We start from the raw sequence: 20,537 nt of genomic DNA, 5'->3' as shown, positions 1-20,537 counted from the left end.
CCCACAATCAGAGCGATTAATTTCAGTACATTCCCATCCAACATCCAAACTCCCACACTGACTGCTACACAACTACTGGCAGAATACAATCTGAAACCATTGTAATAAGGTAAAATGTTCGTGAAGTGATAGTATCAGGTGCACCTGCCATGGATATTCACCAAAATGAAGCACCCCAGCAGTGAGAGGCATAGGAACTCACAGAAATCAAGCATCTCGATGGTGAGAGGCAAGGAGACTCACTGATATCAAGCACTCTGATGGGAATAGAAAACTATTACATCCATGTCGTTCCTGAATAATGCTACACAGTTTCTAACCAGACATCGAACAGCTACCCATATTGTACTGCACAATCAAACAGCTACACTGAACTAAATGTCAAAGATAAATATCAACCATCTGAACACAACGGTTTACATTTCCATCATAAATGAAATATAGAATCAAATGCATCAGTTCTTATTTGCAAAAACAGGCACACTTGATATTTCTCGATTACAGTGTCTTCTACCCTGAATGGAAGACAGCTCTCTCAGTAAACCGTATGTATTCTTTGGAGTAGAATTCAAATATGCAATAAAAATGTGGTGATCCATTTGAAAAAGGGTGATCCCACCCACGCAGGACAGGTAGTTAGGAGGTGGTCAGTTGTAGCATAGACAGATGTCCCCTTTACTATTTTAACTTTTGACCTAGAACTTTTTTTTTCATGTGATGTATTGTTTTGGAGGTATTTAGTTGTCTCAACTTTATACAGGCACCCTGTACACAGAACTTTGATATGACTTGGACTGGACTCTGCTTGGAATACAGACTAAAATAGCCTGCACTGTTTCCCAATAGCACCTAGTATACGTATCACTCATGAGTAAACTAGTACTGGGTGTGGATCACATTTTACAAAAAGGCACAGTCAACAGTAGTAGGGGTATCTTACTCCCACAGTGTTTCTATGCAAATAATGAGTCACGTAAATACCAAATGTGATTGGGATTGTTCCAGACACTCCTGACTTATGTTGCATCTTTTCACCCAGAACCCACAGCCATAGGAATGCCAAAGGTGTCTTACTATAACAGTAAATTTTTCCAGATGGCAAGTGAAACGGGTGACAGTTTGGGAAGAAATTCCTTCATGCTTTATAGAAATATGCTGGTATGTCTCTTGACTTCAAATCCCAAACCACCCCCCCCCCCTCCCTCACCAACTCTAGGAGTTATATGTCATCATGACTGTCAATATCAGATATTTAAATATTTTTATACAAATAATGAGGCACGTATATACCGAATCTGATTTAAATTTCTCTAGATGTCCAGAGTTAAGCTTCTGTATCACCCCTTTTCATTCCCACCCCTACAGGGAGGGGGGGGGGGTAGGTAGTTCTTACCCCAACAGAAACCTTTGCAGGCAAGAGGGCAACAACTCACCAAAGTTTCAGCTTACCGTATTTACTCGAATCTAAACCACACTTTTTTCCGGTTTTTGTAATCCAAAAAACCGCCTGCGGCTTAGAATCGAGTGCAAAGCAAGCGGAAGTTCTGAAAAATGTTGGTAGGTGCCACTACAGCTAACTTCTGCTGTCGAATATATGTAGCACTACACAGGCATGCTTTGTAGGCACAAAGATAAATACTGCCACCAAAACGTCTGCGTAAAAAAAAAAAGGGTGGAAGACAAGCTTTTTTTCTCCGCCCTGAGTTTCGACCACTGCATTTTCATACATTATCCAACGAAGTAAATACAAATTCCGTATTGTTCATCTTCAAATGTAGCAGAATTTCAATGTACTACGAAAATCCGACTAGCAAGACGGTTTAGGATGCTTGTCAATATGGCCAACTTTACGTTCTGAATTTTTTCCTACCTGTGAGAAGAGATGGTTGCTAATAGGAACCTGATGAAATGTGAATCACATGCAGTATTCTCTTCACCATAAGAATACTACGAATATAAACATTCTGCCATGTATTCTCTTGCGTTTGCTGCTATCTCATTTAAATCCTGTCTGCCTAATAAACTACGAAACTAGAGTGAGACAACAGCAAACGCGGAAGAATATACGTGTCATGTTTATATTCGTATTATTCTTATGCCTAATAGTGATACAGTCGGAAATGAAGCACGGCAACTGACTAGATTTTAAAATCTAAGATGACTAATTTCTGTGCAGAATTAAAGAAGCGGCCGCAAAGATTTTCAAACGGAGAAAAAGTTTCGCCTAACTCTCGTTCAGAACATGTTCTATCATACGCAGTCTATTATTTGGTTCTTGTTGATCATTATCATAGAAAGCAGCAGTGTAAGTAACAACAAATAGCAGTCTCTTGCCATTGTTTCACTAATGAGACGATTGCCATTGTTTCGCTAATGAGACGATTCCTCTCTCTCTCTCTCTCTCTCTCTCTCTCTCTCTTTTTTTTTTTTTTTTTTTTTAATTGTAAGCGGCGGTAGCGTGCACAAAAGCAAGCCATGACGCGAGCGGCGACAGGCCGTAAACACGCACTATCAGAATGCAACAAACAATGCATGAAACCGTACAGTAATGCATTTTCAGCTTAGAGTAACGTGAACACCTATAACAAAGAAAACAGCACTTATCAGATCAAAGCCAAATAAGCAATCGATTCAAACCAGACGGAGCACATGAAAAAGGAAGGGTACTCGTATAAATACGGACGGAGCGCCTGACGCATAGCAATGGCTACCTGGTAAAGCTTAACTGCTAAGCTTACGACTCGAACCAAACTACTGTCGCTGTATCGTCATTCATTCGACGTAAATTGTGTCTCATATTACAATGGTCCAACTTTGTTTCGATATGGAGGTGCGGCCTAAAACTTTTCTCTCCCCTTGAATTTTGAGTCACAAATTTCAGGTGCAGCTTAGATTCGGGAAATTTTTTTTTCCTTTATTTCGAGTCTCATTTTTCAGGTGCGGCTTAGATTCGAGTGCGGCTTAGATTCGAGTAAATACGGTAATCAAATGAATTGCTTGGGAATGTGTGGAAGACGAACAAACAAATATTAATTTTTTATATGTAGTATAACATTAATTTCTAGATGTTATATCTATTCTGAATTCTTTGTAGATCAGCGTCCTTCTTGGAAAGAACAGTGTTTGGACAAATGTTTCTGTTAGTGATGTCACTTTGAACATGCACAGTCTGTCAACTACAGCACTTCACGTGGAGGACTTTCAATAGAACAACCATAAAGAATTAATACAATATAATTAATGATTTCTGTATGCTTAACTTTGCAACATTTGAAAATTTTAGGGACATCATCTTATTGCACAGTGGCTGCAATTTATTTTATTTATCTTATGGTACATGTACATCCACACTCTGAAAATCACTGTGTAACAGGTACTTCACATACTTCACACTGAACCAGTTATTAGGATATCTTTCTGTTCCATTAATGTTATGTGCATGGGAAATGGTTGCTTAAAAACCTATGTGTATGTTGTAATTAGTCTAATCTTGTCTTAATGATTCCTATGGGAATGATATTACAAATGTTTTATTCCACCTTTAAGTATATTTACATGCAATCAGTGTTAACACAATAATAAAATAATAATATAAACTTGGAAAAATGCCATTAATTACAATATAACAATCCAAGATGGTTACATAGAGGCTTCCAGTATATCAATACACTCATCACTTAAAGCTAGTTATTGAAACTTAGTAAGCAAGCTTTCAAGGATAGTTTCCATCTACCTTCAACTGTCTTCAGCATCTCCATGACATTCTCCTACGGCTCAAACAAACCTGTGACTATTCATGCCTGTCTATGTATTCATTTAATATTCCTTGTTAGTTTTATTTGATATATGCCCCACACACTGAACAAAATTCTAGGATTGGTTGCACTAGTAGGCTAAATGCATTTCTCCAATTTCAGTAGTGACTCACTGATATTGTAGTCAAAGGATGCAGATTTTTCATTTTGAGAGATGCACAATTTTAAATTTCAGAACAACTTAAGCAAGATGGCAATCACTGCACCACTTTAAAAATCATATCAAAATTCAACTGTATTTGTATGGCTTCTTTCAGACAGCAGTTAATTTGTAGATAACCACATCATTTGTGAAAAATTTGAGGTTACTGTTAATATTGACTGCAAGGTCATTAATATACAACATGGCCAGCAAGAGTCGAGCAGACTTCCTGGGCCACACCAGAAGTTACTTTGTCTGCCATCAACTCGACATCCAAGATAACATGCTGTGTCCTCCCTACCAAGGAAATGTTGATTGATATCTCATATGACTGAATTTTTGGTAACAACCATTGAAGAGTCAAATGCTTTTTGGCCTTCAAGAAATGCTACATCTACCTCACAGCCATGACCCATGGGTTTGAGGATATAGTGTGAGAATAGCACAAATTGGGTTCCACATGATCGATGTTTTCAGAATCTATGCTGGTGATTCTGTTTGAGATTCCTCACAACCTTTTAACTATATTCTAGATTCTACAAGAAATGATGTTGAGGATACTGAATGACAGTTATGTGGATCATTTGTGCTACCCTGCTTATACATAGATATGACCTGTGCTTTCCTATAACTATTGGGCACAATTTTCTGTTCAATGGATCTACAGTATATTAGTGTTAAAGAGGGGCTAATTCAGCCTCAAAAGATGATGATGAGAAGTGGTGACATGTAGAAACATCCAAAAGTGATCTGTTGGAATTGCTTTCCTGTAATTAGTTGATTTAGATTATTTTAAAAGTATGAAGTGCCCTCAGTCTCTCATTTTCATTGCTCACTGCATCAGCAATATCATGTTTCAGGGTCAAAAATCATGCCACATGGCTCAGTACTACAGATACATTTATTGTCCTCTATAAGAGTCCCATGATATAAAACAATGGAGAAATCAGTTGCCAGCAACAACATGTGTCTGTGTTGTTTATGTGTACCTACTTAGAAAGTAAAAGAGGCATTGCAACACATACTGGGCACAGCTAGTTACATATAAAATTGATGTGTGGTAAAAAAAAAATTCATCTTAAGTTTTTAATTTGTTTGATCATTCTGTGTTATTCTAAATTGAATGATCATAATTGTGTACATACTTTCTATGGCACTTGAGGCTTTTACATAAAGTGAATATATCCAATAATAAACCAAGATTATACAATTTATTGCACAAACTGTGTCTTTCCTGTAAGAATAATTAAAGATGTGGATCATGGATAATAAGTTGGAAGATCTACACCTACAAGACTACTCTGCAATCCATATATAAAAGACTAGCAGAAAGGTCTTCGAACAACTTTCAAACTATTTCTCTTCAGTTCCACTGTCTAACAGTGCGTGGGAAAAATGAACACTTAAATCTTTCCATATGAGCTCAGATTTTGCTTATTTTATTACGAGGATCATTTCCTGCTATGTTGGTTGGTGACAATAAAATATTTTCATATTCAGAGGAGAAAAATGGTGACTGAAATGTCATGAAAACATCTTGCTGCAATGGAAAATGACTTTGTTCTAATGGCTGTCACCCCAACTTGTTTATCATATCTGTGACACGCTCTCCCTTGCTTCACAATAATGCACAATGAGCTTTTCTTCTTTGGACTTTATGTCCTCCGTTAGTCCTATCTGGTAAGGATCCCCTATTGCAAAGCAATACTCTAGCAGACGACAGGTAAGCACAGTGCAGGCAGTCCCTTTAGTAGACCTGTTGTGTTTTCTAAGTATTCTGCCAATAAATCACATTCTTCGATTTGCCTTCCCCACAACATTATCTATGAAATAATTCCAATTTGAGTTGTTTTTAATTGTAATTCCTAGGTATTTAGTTGAATTGACAGCCTTTAGATTTGTGTGATTTCTCATGTAACAGAAATCTAACAGGCTTCTTTCATGGGATTATAGTTTTTTCACAGTCACGTGGTTGTCGAATATACTCTGTACAAAATAACACAGATGATTACCTTTAGTATCTGAAAGAAATCCCTTGTAAGTGATATGGATACTCACATTCTCTGAGTCGAGTAAACTGGGCATCTTCTGTAATGAGTTGTCCAATAGTACGAGTGACAGGTCGGATGACACGGTCAATGATGTGCACAATGCCATTCTCAGCATAATTGTTGATAGATGTGACTCGAGCGCAGTTGATAGTCAGAAGTCGTTCACCAGGTGCAGCATACATGTTGAATCGCAGTGTTGAATTATTGTTGTCGCTGTAGAGCACCTGTGATATTTTTAAAATTTGTATTGTAATATTTAAGTGATACATTTCGTATCATTTGTCATTTTCTTGTCTTTAAAACAATATTTTTATCAAAAGGAAAATTCACTCGAGGAAAAAAAATATAACAGAGAATTGCTGGTCAGTTATTTTCAGGAGGCAAAATATTGATGCTGTCAAGAGGTACATACAAAAATACAGAACACTATCCTACCATTCCAGACTATTAGTCCCTGCTTGGGAATGTGAGGAGGATAGGTTGGGGATGGTTAAAAAGGAAGAGAAAGTCATTTGGACCCCAGTATGCAAATGATTCACCTCATCCTTAAGAGAGGTAGATCTCTCTCATCCTGTGGTCTGAATGACATGCTCTTCTTTTCTAACCTTCCTTGGCCTATCCCTCTCTCTTTACCTCAAGGACAGAACTAATGGTTCCAAAAATGTAGGAGAGTATAGGCTATTTTTCCACATTTCTATCGGCAGTATTAATTTTTCCATTTCTTGCATATTATAGTTTATACTATAAGACCAAGACTTATTATAAGAGCAGATCAATAACTAATTATAGTATATAGACTTAGTATATAGTATACTATATACTACAAGCTGTTTTTTTTCCCCCACTATGTGACCAATCTGAACACACAGCTAAACATGGGCCCAGTTTCAATCAATACAACTTGTTGATGTATATTGATTTCAGTTCTACACCTGAAATCAAGCATTGACTACCAAGGGATTTCTCCACTACGATAAGCAGCTGAGACTGGTGATGCAAGTTGACAACTATGCAGTAAAAGTTACAGCTCCAAATCAACTTTCACAACTTTTTTATCAGCAGTAGCTGCAATATTAAGTACACAGTTATCATGGTATTTGCTACAGTAATGTTATAGAGCTTGTCATACAGAAGTTTCAGCACCATTTCACAAACTGCATCAATGCTAGTGACCCCTTGGTATAAAAGTGTCCACCATCAAAGAGTCATGCACATATTAAAACAAATCATTGACACAGGTTTTGAAGATTACACTGCTTTAAACTCATTTTTTGTGGGGAATCGATATTTCTTTCTATCCACATAATCATATTTTGTTTTGAACTGGACTCATCATCAGCTAAAGTTTCTAGTTCAGGACCAGCATCAATCACAGCAGTATTTCTCATGTGTCAGTTTCACATAGCCACTGGGATGATACTTTATGTAACCAATGAGAGGCGAGACAAGAAGCAATGTATTTCTAGCACCAAACCAGAAACCATTCTCCTCTTCACTGTTTTCACAAATACTTGACTGGTTTTCTTCCCCATTTATGTCACAAATTACAAGGTTGTGGTTAGGTTTGGATCTAATAGCACAGCTTGAATCACTGCTAGTAAAATGTCACAAATATTTTATGGTTTTTTTCTGAGTATGTTACAAATTATGAGGTTGCAGTTAGGGTATAATGTGACAGTTTGGTTGTGAGTTGTTGAAGCCAATGAGTGTGGAAGTTAAAAATCCTGGTTGTGGTGACAAACTGATCTGGTTTAGGTTATGTTGGAATGTGAAAGTTTTGTTGTGAGTGGCGAAGTCAGTGAAAGTGGAAGCTAAAAATTCTGATTGTACTGACAAACTGATCTACTGCTTAACCCAAGGCCCATGTTAGAATACAACAATTTTACTCGAAAAATTAAATTAATAACCTTTCTCGAGACATATATTTGTTTCTTTCAGAATATGTCATGAATTACAAGGTTGTGGTTAGATTTGGACCTAATACCACAGCTTAAATCAAATTAGTACCCTTCATTGTCAAAATGGTTACCTGTTTCTTCCAAACCTGTTATCATTTAGGAGGATGTGACATACTGTTGTGAGAACGTGACAATATTCTTAGGAAAGACATTACCTATCTGCTGCTCTCTCATTGGCTGCGTAAACCCAGCAGCTGACACACCCTCTTCCCTTCCCATCAGATTTCACATGGCAAATGTTGACAACATTGCTACATAAAACATAAGTACACCACTGGTCCTGAAATAGACTTTTACCATCACCATCAGTTATGAATCCTTCCACAAAGGTATATTCTCTACAGCATAATTAAGTGATCCAACTGCAGATATCATTTGTTGATCGTTTTAGTGTTCTATTGGGTTCTTTGTAACCCAGAAGTTTGTCCTGCATGACATTAATACATTTTATAACAGGATGTGTTGAATCTTGCTGCCAAATTTTCATGTGGATATAATGGTTGAACACTGGTATTATGACAGAACTTGGTCGCAGAGGTAAAACAGCAAGATTTGCATGGTCATCTTCTTTATCTACTTCTGTATCTATACTCCGAAAACCACCGTAAGTGCATGGCAGAGGGTTCATCTCATTGTACTGGTTATTAGGGTTTCTTCCTGTTTCATTCATGTATGGAGTGCGGGATAGATGACTGTTTCAATGTTCCTCTGTATGTGGTATTTATTCTCGTCTTATCATAATGATCCCTATGTGAATGACAGACAGGGCATTGTAGTATATTTCTAGACTAATCATTTAAAGCAGGTTCTTGAAACTTTGTTAATAGACTTTCTTGGGATAGTTTATGTCTATCTTCAAGAGTCTTCCAGTTCAGTTCCTTCAGTGTCTCTGTGACACTCTCCCACGGATTAAGCAAACCTGTGACCATTTGTGCTGCCTTCTCTGTATACATTCAATATCCTGTGTTAGTCCTATGTGGTATGGGTCCCCACATGCTTGAGCAATATTCTAGAACTGGTCGCACAATTGATTTGTAAGCAATCTCCTTTGTAGATAGACTGCACTTCCCCAGTATTCTACCAATAAACTAAAGTCTACCACCTGCTTTACCCATGACTGAACCTATATGATCATTCCATTTCATATCTCTACAAATTGTTACACCCAGATATTTCAATAAGTTGGCAGATTCCAATAGTGACTCACTGATATTACAGTCATAGGATACTATGTTTTTTCATTTTGTGAAGTGCAAAATTTCACATTTATGGAAATTTAAAGCAAGTTGCCAATCTCTGCTCCACTTTTAAATCTTATCAAGATCTGACTGAATATTTATGCAACTTCTTTCAGATAGTACATCGTTATATATAACTGCATCATCTGTAAAAAGTCTGATTTAACTATTAATATTGTCTGCAAAGTCATTAACATAAAACATGAACAGCAAGGGTCCCAATATTCTTCCCTGGGGCACAGCCAAAGTTACTTCTACATCTGACAATGAGTCTCCATCCAAGACAATATGCTGTGTCCTCCCTACCAAAAAGTCCTCAATCCAGTCACAAATTTCACTTGATATGCCATATGATCGTAATTTTGACAATAACTGTAGGTATGATAACGAATCAAATGCTTTTCAGAAATAAAAAAAATGCAGTATTGGCCTTAATCCAAAGCTTTCAGTGTGCCATGTGAGAAAAGTGCGAGTTGGGTTTCACATGATCAACGTTTTTTAAATCCATGCTGGTTGGCATTGAGGAGGTCATTCAGTTCAAGGTACCTCATTATGTTTGAGCTCAGAAAATATTCCAAGGTTCTACAACAAATTGATGTCAACGATAATGGACGGTAGTTTTGTGGATCACTTCTACTACCCTTCATGTAGATGGGTGTGATCTGTGCCTTTTTTCAAGAACTGGGCATGGTTCTTTGTTCAAGATATCTATAATAGATTATAGTTAGAAGAGGAGCTAACTCGGTGGCAAATTCAGTATAGAATCTGACAGGGATTCCATCAGGCCCTGGAGCTTTGTTCAATTTTAAAAATTTCAGTTTGTTCTCAACACCACTAACACTAATACTTATTTCATTCATCTTTTCAGTAGTACAAGGACTAAACTGGGGCAATTCTCCTGGGTCTTCCTTTGTATAGGAACATATGAAAACAAGAGTTAAGCATTTCAGCTTTTGCTTTGCTACCCTCAACTTCAGTTCCTGTCTCATCCATCTCATTCATTAGGGACTAGACACTAACTTTAGTGCTACTAGCAGCCTTTACATATGGGTTCTATGAAAGATCAGTTGACAATACTCTGCTACAGAAGTCACTGAAGGCATCATGCATTACTCTCTTGACAGCTAAGTGCATCTCATTCAGCATTCTCTATCTATAGCCCCACACTTTTGTTTTACACCTATTATACAGTAATATCAGTTTCTTTATAAGTTTCTTTACAGTGACTGTATACGGTGGAGGTTCCCTCCCATTATGAACTGTTCTACTGGGTACATATCTGTCCATTGCATGGCCAACTATTCTTTTAAACTTGAGCCAGAGTTCCTATACATGCCCCTTCCCTGTGCTGAAAGTTTCAAGTTCCTCGCTGACATATAATACTACTATTTTCTTATCTAGTTTACCAAACACATACATCTTTCTGCTTGTTTTAGTTGTCCTTTGTACTTTGCTAATCATTGTTGTCACAATCATGTTATGGTCATGTTATGGTCAAGTTTCGACATGGATTGAATTGAATTGAATTTTATTTGATCCTGTAAGATTACATTGTGTAGTAAATGTACGTGTAATATAGGACATGTCAAAGTATTAACATTCTTTATCACTTATTTTTCTACACCTTTAGCTTACATTTTTACATCACTGATAATGAGTAACAATATATAAAAATATAATGGCATAAGTATTCTGCAACACTGTAAAACTCTTTTTCAATGAGATATTCTTTAAGTTTCTTTGGAAAGTCATTGTGAAGTACACTATCTTGCAGATTTTTGGGCAGACTTCTTAGTAGTCTGATACCAGAGTACTGGGATCCTTTTTCTAACATTGCCAGCCGGTGGGCTATGCTCCGTACTTCATTCTTCCTTCTTGTATTGTGGGTGTGTACAGTAGCATTTGTAATCCAGTCCTCACTACCTTTTGTGATGTACATTATTGTTTTGTATATTTACAACGATGATACCTAAATTCTTGAAACAGTTTCTGCATGTTTCAGAGGTCTACTTTTTTTTGGCATTAGATCCAATATATTTCCATCATGAGTGGGGCTCCTAACTATATGTACTAGGTAGTCTCCAGAGAAGGCATTTGGTAAAATTTCACAGGATGTCTCACCATGTCTACCACTAAGAAAACTGCAATTTTCCCAATTCATTGTTTGATGCTTAAAGTCTTCACCAATGATTACAGTATGATTGAGAAACTTTTGTACAAATGAACTGAGATTTTCTGTAAAGTTTTTGGTTACATCACGAGATAAGTCTAGTGGGCGATAGAAGGATCCAATTGTCATTTTATGCCCACTGCTGACACTGAGTCTTGCCCAAACAATCTCACATGCAGCTTCAGTTTCTACCAGTGGATTTTAGTTTCTTGTCTCTGCAACAAACACCACCTCCATTTCCCATTTGTCTATCCTTTCGATATACACTCAGATTTTCTCTAAAAATCTCACTGCTGTCAACTTCAGGTTTCAACCACCTTTCTGTACCTAGTGTTATGTGAGCTTCACTGTTTTTCATGAGCACTTCACACTTTGGCACTTTGTTGCGAATGCTTTGGCAGTTAACCTTTAGGATTTTAATACTCTCACCTGTGGGAGGCCTTTCTTTCAATTTTACACTGATACTACTGGGTATCTGACAGTCATCGTTATGTGGAATGGATGGAGAGTCACCTAATCCAAAAACACCCTTGTATGCACCCCACACACAGTCAGCTACCTGAGTAGCAACCTCTGATTTGTAGTGCACACATGACCCATTTAGAGGGACCCTACAGTTCTCAACCCTATGGCACATGCCCAGGTAGACACAGCCTAGCTTGTCAGAGAGCTTTTGAAGTCTCTCAGTCCTTCCACTTGACTCAGAAACAAGGTCCACAATTAGTTCCGGGGACAATGCCGCAGATTTCCAGCTTTACTGAAACTCCATGCACAAGGCTCGTCTTCTCAATCTCCTCTTCCAATCACTGGAATGACCCAAGAATGACCTCAGAGCCCAGACAACACACATCATTTGTTCCAACATGTGCCACAATCTGCAGTTGGTTGCACCCTGTTCCTTCAATGGCTGCTAGAATAGCCTCTTATGCACGTTGAATGAGGACCCCAGGCATATACACCTGGTGTCCTTTCCTGTCCCTTGCTACCGTTTCCCTAAGGGCATCATTCGCCTTATGTTTGAACTGTCAACGATTAACAGACCCTATTGTTTTACATTTGCCTCCTCCTGACACCAGACAAAACAGTCTTTGAAGACTCTCTGCTTCATCTGGCATCTGGAGTTACTGCTTTGGTTCATACGGATCTTCCATTTACACACACAGCAGTTCCTTGTGAGCTGCACTCAGTACTCATCCGTAGGCATGTAAAAGAAAAAAAAATGTAGCTGCATTTCTTTGCACTTTACATGTGCATGCCAGTAACTTCAGATGTCATTTTTCCTTGGTACCTCAGACTTTACCCCAACACCTCTGCTAATCAATTATATAATGTTCATCAATCCAGCTACACATTATATGGCAGTAACAGCCACAAAAATCAGCTCTAATAACATCAAATAAAATGAATGGTGTATTTATTGGTTTCTTTCAAGTACTAATGCTTTACCCATTAACACTGACAATCCTAACCAAGATACTCCTTCAGATACACTTCTCCATTATTATGCTTACCTGCTCATCAACAAGATCTCCAATCTCCTGGAAACCTGGAACCATGTGGCCTAGAACCACCTCCTTCATATTGACACCAGATGCCGCTTCATTTTCCCAGTTTGTTGTATCTCGTCGGCTGCGACCCGGGGGGATGTAAAAATCCACCTACAACACAAAGAGAAAATTTGCAGTTAACCATCCATGAAGAGTTTATAAAACCAAATATATAGAACAACAAATGTAACTGGTTTCCCCCCAAGACAGTGTTAGAACATGTGGTACAAGAGACACTACTTACTTGGTTGGCAGCCTGAAGACTCTCTGAGAAATCACGTACAGCTTCATCAGTAGGAGTAAATACTGTTAAATTCTCAGACGATAACTTTTCAGCAACACCTGTTGCACGGGCCATCTCTGGGAAGACCTTTGCTCCTAATTCTACCATTGTTTGCACCATTGGCTTCAAGTTCACTGTAAGACAATTAACATTATTACTTTGCTTGATCGGAGGACATTGTTTCTCCAAAATTGCATGACTTATGGGCAAGAATACTATATTCGACATAAAACTATATCCCTGCAACCATATATCTATAAAGATAAAGAAAATGCTCAAATCTGAAATTCATTTTTTCACTTTGATCTAAAAGAACACAACTAAAATAATGAAATAAAATTTAGAAACATGATGGACACAATATTGGTACAACTATGACAAAAGAAAGAAAATCAGTGTTTAAAGTTCTGTCATCAAAGTGGTCGTTAGAAAGGGAGTTCAAGCTCAGATTTGACAGATATGAGGAAAGAAATTGGCTTTATCCTTTACAATGGAACTATTCCTTCCTTTGTCTCCAGGAATTTAAGAAAACTTTGGAAAAATTATCTCTGGATGGCCGAATAGGGATATGTTTCCTAAACCTCCCGAGTGTGTTTTCTGTGTCTCTTCACTAAGCCACCTTGCCTTGAAACAGTCATGGCAATTAGAAGGAAGCAATATAAACAAGAAAGTAAAATCCATACAGCAGTCTAGTCCTTAAGATAAAATTAATACAGACCTTCTGTACAGCCTGGTTTTCCTGGAATTCTCCTGTAACCATGACAGCACTGGTACCTCACAATGAAGGTCTTTCGAATCCCATGACTGCGAATCCTGTTAGGAATAAATTATTTTAATAATGTGCTGTTAGTATTGTCTAAAACTGGGAGTGTACTAAAATGCAATCATATTCTCCTCCAATATGAAGAATAATGAGATAACCACAAAGTACATTAATAATAACACATATGTTCGTTTTATAAATATAAATGCCTTTACCCCCAGATGTTTGCTCCAGATGCATTTCAGCTTTCCCTTTATAGCATCTTCAGTGGACTTAATGTAGAATGATAAAGTTTTGGTTTTATATGCAATATTTGTAGACTGAGAAACAGTTCATGTCAGAATTTTTTTACAAATACATTACTACTTACAGTAATTTGTTTGTTCAGCCGAAAGTAGCAATTTATTTATGTAAAAATTAGGATGTGAACTTGTCTTCTAATCTACAAATATTGCATACAAAAATAAAAATGTAAAATTCCAGATTAAATGCCTTTAAGATTAGTTTTTTACTATAAAAGGTGAAATGCATCCAGAGCAAATAAAATAGACTGCAGCAAGATAAAGCTGTTTAAATTTATAAAACAAATATTTATATCCTCTCTATGGATTATGGTCATGCAAACAAACTTTCAAACAAGTGTCTTTGTCACTTTTACCAACAAGCTTTTGTACAACTCTTTATTGATGTCTATCACCAATGTAATTCTTATTTTCACATTGAGTTTTGTCCTGGAGATATAGGGTGTACAGACCTTGCAACAAATGTTTAGGGATGATAAACCATGTGATGGGGAACAACTTTTGTTAGAGACAATATGTTCGTGGATGCTTCCTGGAGACACTCGATATTAGTATTCACCAGCCCTTAGATGAAGAGATTTCACTGAACTAGCAGGATCTATAACAATGTGTGCTGCATACTACCTACCCCAGTAAATTGATAGTGATTTTCAACAAGAAAATCATAAGAGTGAGTGTCACTAAGTGGAGAAAGATATTTTAGAAGAGAATCTGTAACTTTCAAGATTGCTGTTTCTATTCCCTATCATACAGAGCAGATAACTGGATTATAGGTGATACAAGGCATACGCACATCACAGAATGCCTTCACACTGCTGCCTTTCAGGGGTATAACCAGTACAAAAGGACGATTAGCTTGCTGGGAAGTGTAAACGAACATTTTGTCACTAACACAAGTTGTTCCCCATGATGTGACCATCACCCCCAGATGTTTGGTGCAAAGACACCCTGTGCAATACATTACTTACACCCTCCCACATTCATGCATAAACCTCCTAGTGCACAAAATAACTCTTTTGTATTCTCTTTGTTTTGTGTACTGCTATTATTAACTTTTCTTGCCGGCCACTATAATGCCCCACAGACACAGACACACACAATTTCAACAGTACAGAGAAAGAATCAACAGTAACACATTTTAATTCACAATTCATTTATTTACAGCACTTACTTTGTTGTGCATGTGTATTTAGTTTCACTTTGGCGGCAGCTGGAGAACTGGAAGCTGCCGAGGATGCTGTCATCATCTTCATCTGTTGACTCTGTGTCATTGTGTCGCTGACTTTCATTAATCTCCTCCCTGTCCACACACACATTAGGCCTGCAAAAGAGAAGATTGTTTTATTACGATCTAGAAAAAATCTGGTTGAAAAGTTTTTTTAATTATAATTATAATTGGTCACACTTATGCAGAAATTTCAGTCCTAGCAAGAATGGAAAGCTTCAAGTGCTTCACAACATTCAGAAGGAAACAACAGAACGAAACCAGAGGTTAAGTTCCACTATGAAGGAGGTTATGGCTTCACCAGACAAAGCTGTTAAACTGAGTGTATCAAATATACTAGAAACTTGTAAATATATTAAAAAGAATTTAAAAGACATAAATAAAAATTTTAATATCAATGAATATGATCCATGGCAAAAGAAAAGTTCCATAGCAAGTCAATAAGACTACTGGGTGTACCTTTTAAAACTCATTACAAATGGTGGAGATGCTGAGTCGCAATAGGCACAACAAAAAGATTCACACAATTATAGTTTTAGGCCATTAAGGCCTTTGTCAGCAGTAGACACACATACACACAAGCACACACACACTCACGCAAACGCAACTTGCACACACGTCTGCAGTCTCAGACAACTGAAACCACACTGTTGTCTGAGACTGCAGACGTGTATGCAAGTTGTGTTTTTGTATGTGTGTGTGTGTGTGTATGTGTGTGTACTGCTGACAAAGGCCTTAATGGCTGAAAGCTATAATTGTGTGATTCTTTTTGTTGCGCCTATTGCGACTCAGCATCTCTGCTAAACGGTGAGTAGCAACTTTCCTTCTCTAATATTGTTACATTCCATTCCAGATTTTCCATTGTTTGATTACTACAAATGGTGTAACATAAGATGCAAACCATTTCATCATTCTCACTTTTTTTTGTAACACCCTCCAGATTGTATTAGATCACTTTCTATTCAGTAGAAGAATTTTTAGAAGATGTGATATACAGGCTACACCTATTTCTGAACACTGTTAAAAATGTTCAAACACAGTCAGTTAGTTGTTTAGTGTCCTGTTAGCATTGCTGAACATCCATTTTGAAATTATTGTCTTGGCCAGTGTTCAATATACAGGATATATCCTGGTTGAGAAGTATACATCTGAGAGCAAATAGTCCACCACTTCCCATTGAGCAGTGTTCATGAGGGATGCAAAGAAGATTAAGAGATCAATGGTTAAAATGTATCCTGTAGTAGTACAGAAATGTGTGCTCAGTCCCACTTTCAGGAGACAAAATTCTTACCGTTGATGAAGTTCTCAATATTTCTGCAGACAGCCATAACTGCTGAATTAGGAATGTTCAGGGAAGCTTTATGATAAGGCTGGTTGGGGTCTTGCTATGTACAGCTCCATTCAGGAAGGCAGCAGGTACAGAGGTCATACAGTGACCTAACAATGCTTGTTCACTACTACAGCCATAACTTGCAAGTTGTTATGCAGAGGAGGCATGAGGTGTGGTTTTTGTCGTTGAATATCTTCTGATACCCTCTGGTATTCTCCCCACTGAGGTCATACTTTCATTGGAGGCTACCACCCCTTAGTATATGGGCATCAGTATCTTTCAAGTGTGTCATGTCTTGCTTACAAGGACAAAGGGGCTTTGCCTCTGTCAACCAGCCACAGTTCCTCCATATAAATCCTGATCTCATTCAAGATCCACTGCAGAATGACAGAAATTTGACTTGAAATATATTTATTTTTCTTTGCTTTTCTCTTTCTGTTGAGGCAAGATGCATCTAGTGGATAGTAATTTAGTTTTAGGGCTAGATGATTCTCTGTGGCATAATTAGTTGCATCCTAGGAAAGTCTTTATCAGATCCATCAGAGAAAAATAGTGTCATATGGTTTGATGCCATTCAGATCATTTTTCCCTAATTTGCATAATATTCTTCAAATCAATAAGTGTCTTGTACTAAAAGCCTCTTAAAGAAGCCTATGTTCATCCTCATTGTTCAAACTATTTCCAAACCAAATTTCATGCAAAGAGTGTATACATACTTCACCTGTATATCTAATGAATTTCACCCTACAGTTAGTTAGTTATTTAGTTAGTTAGTCGGTTACATATTCCATGGATCATTTTGCCTGGTAAATCATAATTATGTGGAATGAGTTACTTTACAGTCACATGGCAATTTAATTTTTACATATGGTTACATTCTGGACATTTCTAAGTGGACTTTAAAAAATATATACAGATGTGAGTCAATAGTTCCTGCCCACCACCTCTTAGACATTACAGTAAAAGAAATTATTCTAGGGAGTAAAAGTAGTTGTCAAGGAGTATTTTTCTCAGTTTTCAAATTATACTTTGCTGTCAGACATTTTACATCACTGGGTTAACTGATCAAAAATGTTTGTTGCAGTGTTAAGAACACCTTTTTGTCCTAAAGACAACCTCAGTGTGGAGTAAAGAATATAATTTTTCCTTCTGGTATTTAAATTATGTACATCATTGTTCTTTCTGAACTGTATTGGATTGCTTACAACACACTTCATGAGGAAATAAACATACTGTGAACAGTAGTCAGAATGTGCAACTCCTTAAACGGATATCTACAAGATGGTCTTGGGTGAGCACCACATACTATTCTCACAGCACGTTTTTGCACAATGAACACTTCCTTTATTATTAATGAGTCATCTCAAAACATTATTCCACATGACATTATTGATTGAAAATATGCAAAATATATCAACTTACTAATTTGTCTCTCCCCAAGATTTGCAATGATTCTAAGTTCAAATGCGGCTGAACTAAGTTGTCTTAAGAGTTCCAAAACTGCTTTTTCCAATTTAAATTCTCATCAATAATTATACCTAAGAATTTTGAGGTTTCCACCCTATTTATTATCATTGGTGTAGTACACCTAGATGTGCAGAACTGAATACATTGCTTCTTTTTAAAATTGAGGGTGAGGCCATTCACAGAAATCCAGCCAACGATACTTCTAAGAACTATCTTTATCATTTCTTCTGTTTCTGTATGTATGCTTAGATTGATTACAATACTAGTGTTATCTGCAAAAAGAACTAATTCTGCTTGTTGTATATTACAGGGAAGATCATTTACGTATATGAGGAACAATAGTGGACCTAAGATTGAGCTTTCGGGGACCCCATACATGATTCCTCTCCAGTCAGAATTAGGTCTGCGGACTATATTGCTTGAATGACTAAGTACAATTTTCGGCATTCTTTTGGTTATATGTGACATTATCCACTGGTTGGCTTATACCGGCAATCCCATAAAACTTTAATGCATCTAGGAGAATACTGTGATTCATGCAGTCAAGTCACTTAGATAGGTCGAAGAAAATAGCAACTGGCGCTATTTTACTATTTCATGCTTGTAAAATCTGGTGAGTGAATATGTAAATGGCATTTTCAGTTGAACAACCCTTCTGAAACCCAAAAGTGTCATTTTCTGGGGATATTACTATTGCTAAGGTGAGATACTATTCTAGAATACATCTTCTCAAAAGTTTTGGAAAACGATGTCTGCAGTAGGTCGGTAGTTATTGGCATTTCTCTTATAATCTTCCTTAAATAAGGGTCTGACAATGGCATAATTCAGTCTGTCTGGAAAAATATCTTGAGTCAGTGATGCATTACATATTTCCGTTAAGACTGGGCTTATTATGGGGTTCAAGTCTTTAGTACTCTGTTGGAAACACCATAGATGAGCTTTTATTTTTGAGAGAATGTATGATTTTCTTAATTTCGGAAGGAGCAGTTGGTGATACATTCATATGACTGAATTTTATGAGAGTTACTTTTTCAGCGCACTGCTATGTTCTTACTCTTTAACTGTTTTTCCTTATTCTTTCTACTAAATTTAAGAAATTGTTATTAAAATACATTTTCTATCATTCTAACTCATCATTTGTCGCCCTTACAGTTGCGTTTTCACGCAGTTCAGTGTTTATAATGTCATATCTCCCGAGCTGTGAGTCGTACAATGATACAGTACTGTAGGTACTGTACATTCAACGGCATATGTGGACACTGTCTGCGAAATGTGTTGCGTATTTAGTTAATAGCAAACAAATAAAAAATTTAAATGTAATATATAATGCGGCAATTTCTCACGTACATCAGTGTTTATGAAGTCATATGTCGTCAACTTTGTGTCGTACAACGATATAATTTTTCACCTACATTCAGTGGTATACGTAGACACTGTCTGCAAAATGTGTTGCGAAGACAGTTAGTACTGAAGAAGCAATTAATTAAACGTTATGCCTGACGCGAAGTTTTCCTGCACGAACAGCGAAAATGTAGTAGGTGATAAACCTTTTTCATTCCATTATTTTGTGGGAATTGTCTGCGAGAAAAAGTGTCTTAAAGGTTTGAAATTATGTGTACAGTTTGTTGCAAGTCACCAAATGCTCTCGTTATCAAATACTGGATGAATAAGATCTGGATATTCGCGCGTCGTGGCCTGCACTGTTTTGTTTTTTCGTCCCACCCCATCCCTTTGATAGATAGACGGTTCTTACCCCACAGCGATTCTTTCCAGACGGTAAGTAGTGATATTTGCATCAAGTCTGGTTGAAATCGGGCCTGCGGTTTCGGAAGAGATGTGGAACAAACATGCATACTAGTCGCACACTTTCAGTTGGCCCCTCTGTGATCTGTAGAAATCGGCTGACTTCGTGTCGGTCCGGAATGTTTACGCTAATCATCAAACTTCGTTACGCAACAGTATTGTGCGTCGTAACAATAAGTAGCTGTTTTGAGTAATTGCAGTGTTGAACCGTGTGCGCTCCTGTGCGTACTGACAATATTATTTACAAAAATGTAGAAAGAGGCTGCACTTGATCCTTCTAGCGACTCGCCAAAAACTTTCGTGTCACTTCTGCGACTCATCCATTATATGTTCGTTTCTGTTGCACGCAGTGGGCAGGGCTTGTCTCAACAGCCAACATGCTACGAGTCGATCGCAAGCTTCAATTCCCGGCATCTTTCATTCGGAAGCCAAGTAAAGTGTGT

The 20,537-nt window shown here is 37.4% G+C and overlaps 1 protein-coding gene and 1 long non-coding RNA gene across 2 annotated transcripts in view; one reads left to right on the top strand and one right to left on the bottom strand.

Moving 5' to 3' along the window:
- LOC126195396 (transforming growth factor-beta-induced protein ig-h3-like) overlaps positions 1-20,537 on the bottom strand; it is a 119,746-nt gene that overhangs the window by 22,425 nt on the left and 76,784 nt on the right. Inside the window, exons 4-8 of the mRNA XM_049933991.1 lie at positions 15,441-15,590; positions 13,923-14,017; positions 13,166-13,338; positions 12,886-13,032; positions 6,016-6,232 (exon numbers count right to left, since the gene is read on the bottom strand). Coding sequence (XP_049789948.1) covers positions 6,016-6,232; positions 12,886-13,032; positions 13,166-13,338; positions 13,923-14,017; positions 15,441-15,590 — 782 coding nt within the window. The remainder of the gene's footprint in view (positions 1-6,015; positions 6,233-12,885; positions 13,033-13,165; positions 13,339-13,922; positions 14,018-15,440; positions 15,591-20,537) is intronic.
- LOC126195397 (uncharacterized) overlaps positions 2,245-20,537 on the top strand; it is a 126,646-nt gene continuing 108,353 nt past the window's right edge. The window contains exon 1 of the long non-coding RNA XR_007538600.1: positions 2,245-2,305. This is a non-coding gene — a long non-coding RNA (uncharacterized LOC126195397). The remainder of the gene's footprint in view (positions 2,306-20,537) is intronic.

Source organism: Schistocerca nitens, chromosome 7, assembly GCF_023898315.1.
Source record: "Schistocerca nitens isolate TAMUIC-IGC-003100 chromosome 7, iqSchNite1.1, whole genome shotgun sequence".
Lineage (NCBI taxonomy): Eukaryota > Metazoa > Arthropoda > Insecta > Orthoptera > Acrididae > Schistocerca > Schistocerca nitens.
The sequence above is the reverse complement of the archived record's forward strand: the minus strand, read 5'-3'. Positions and strand labels throughout refer to the sequence as shown.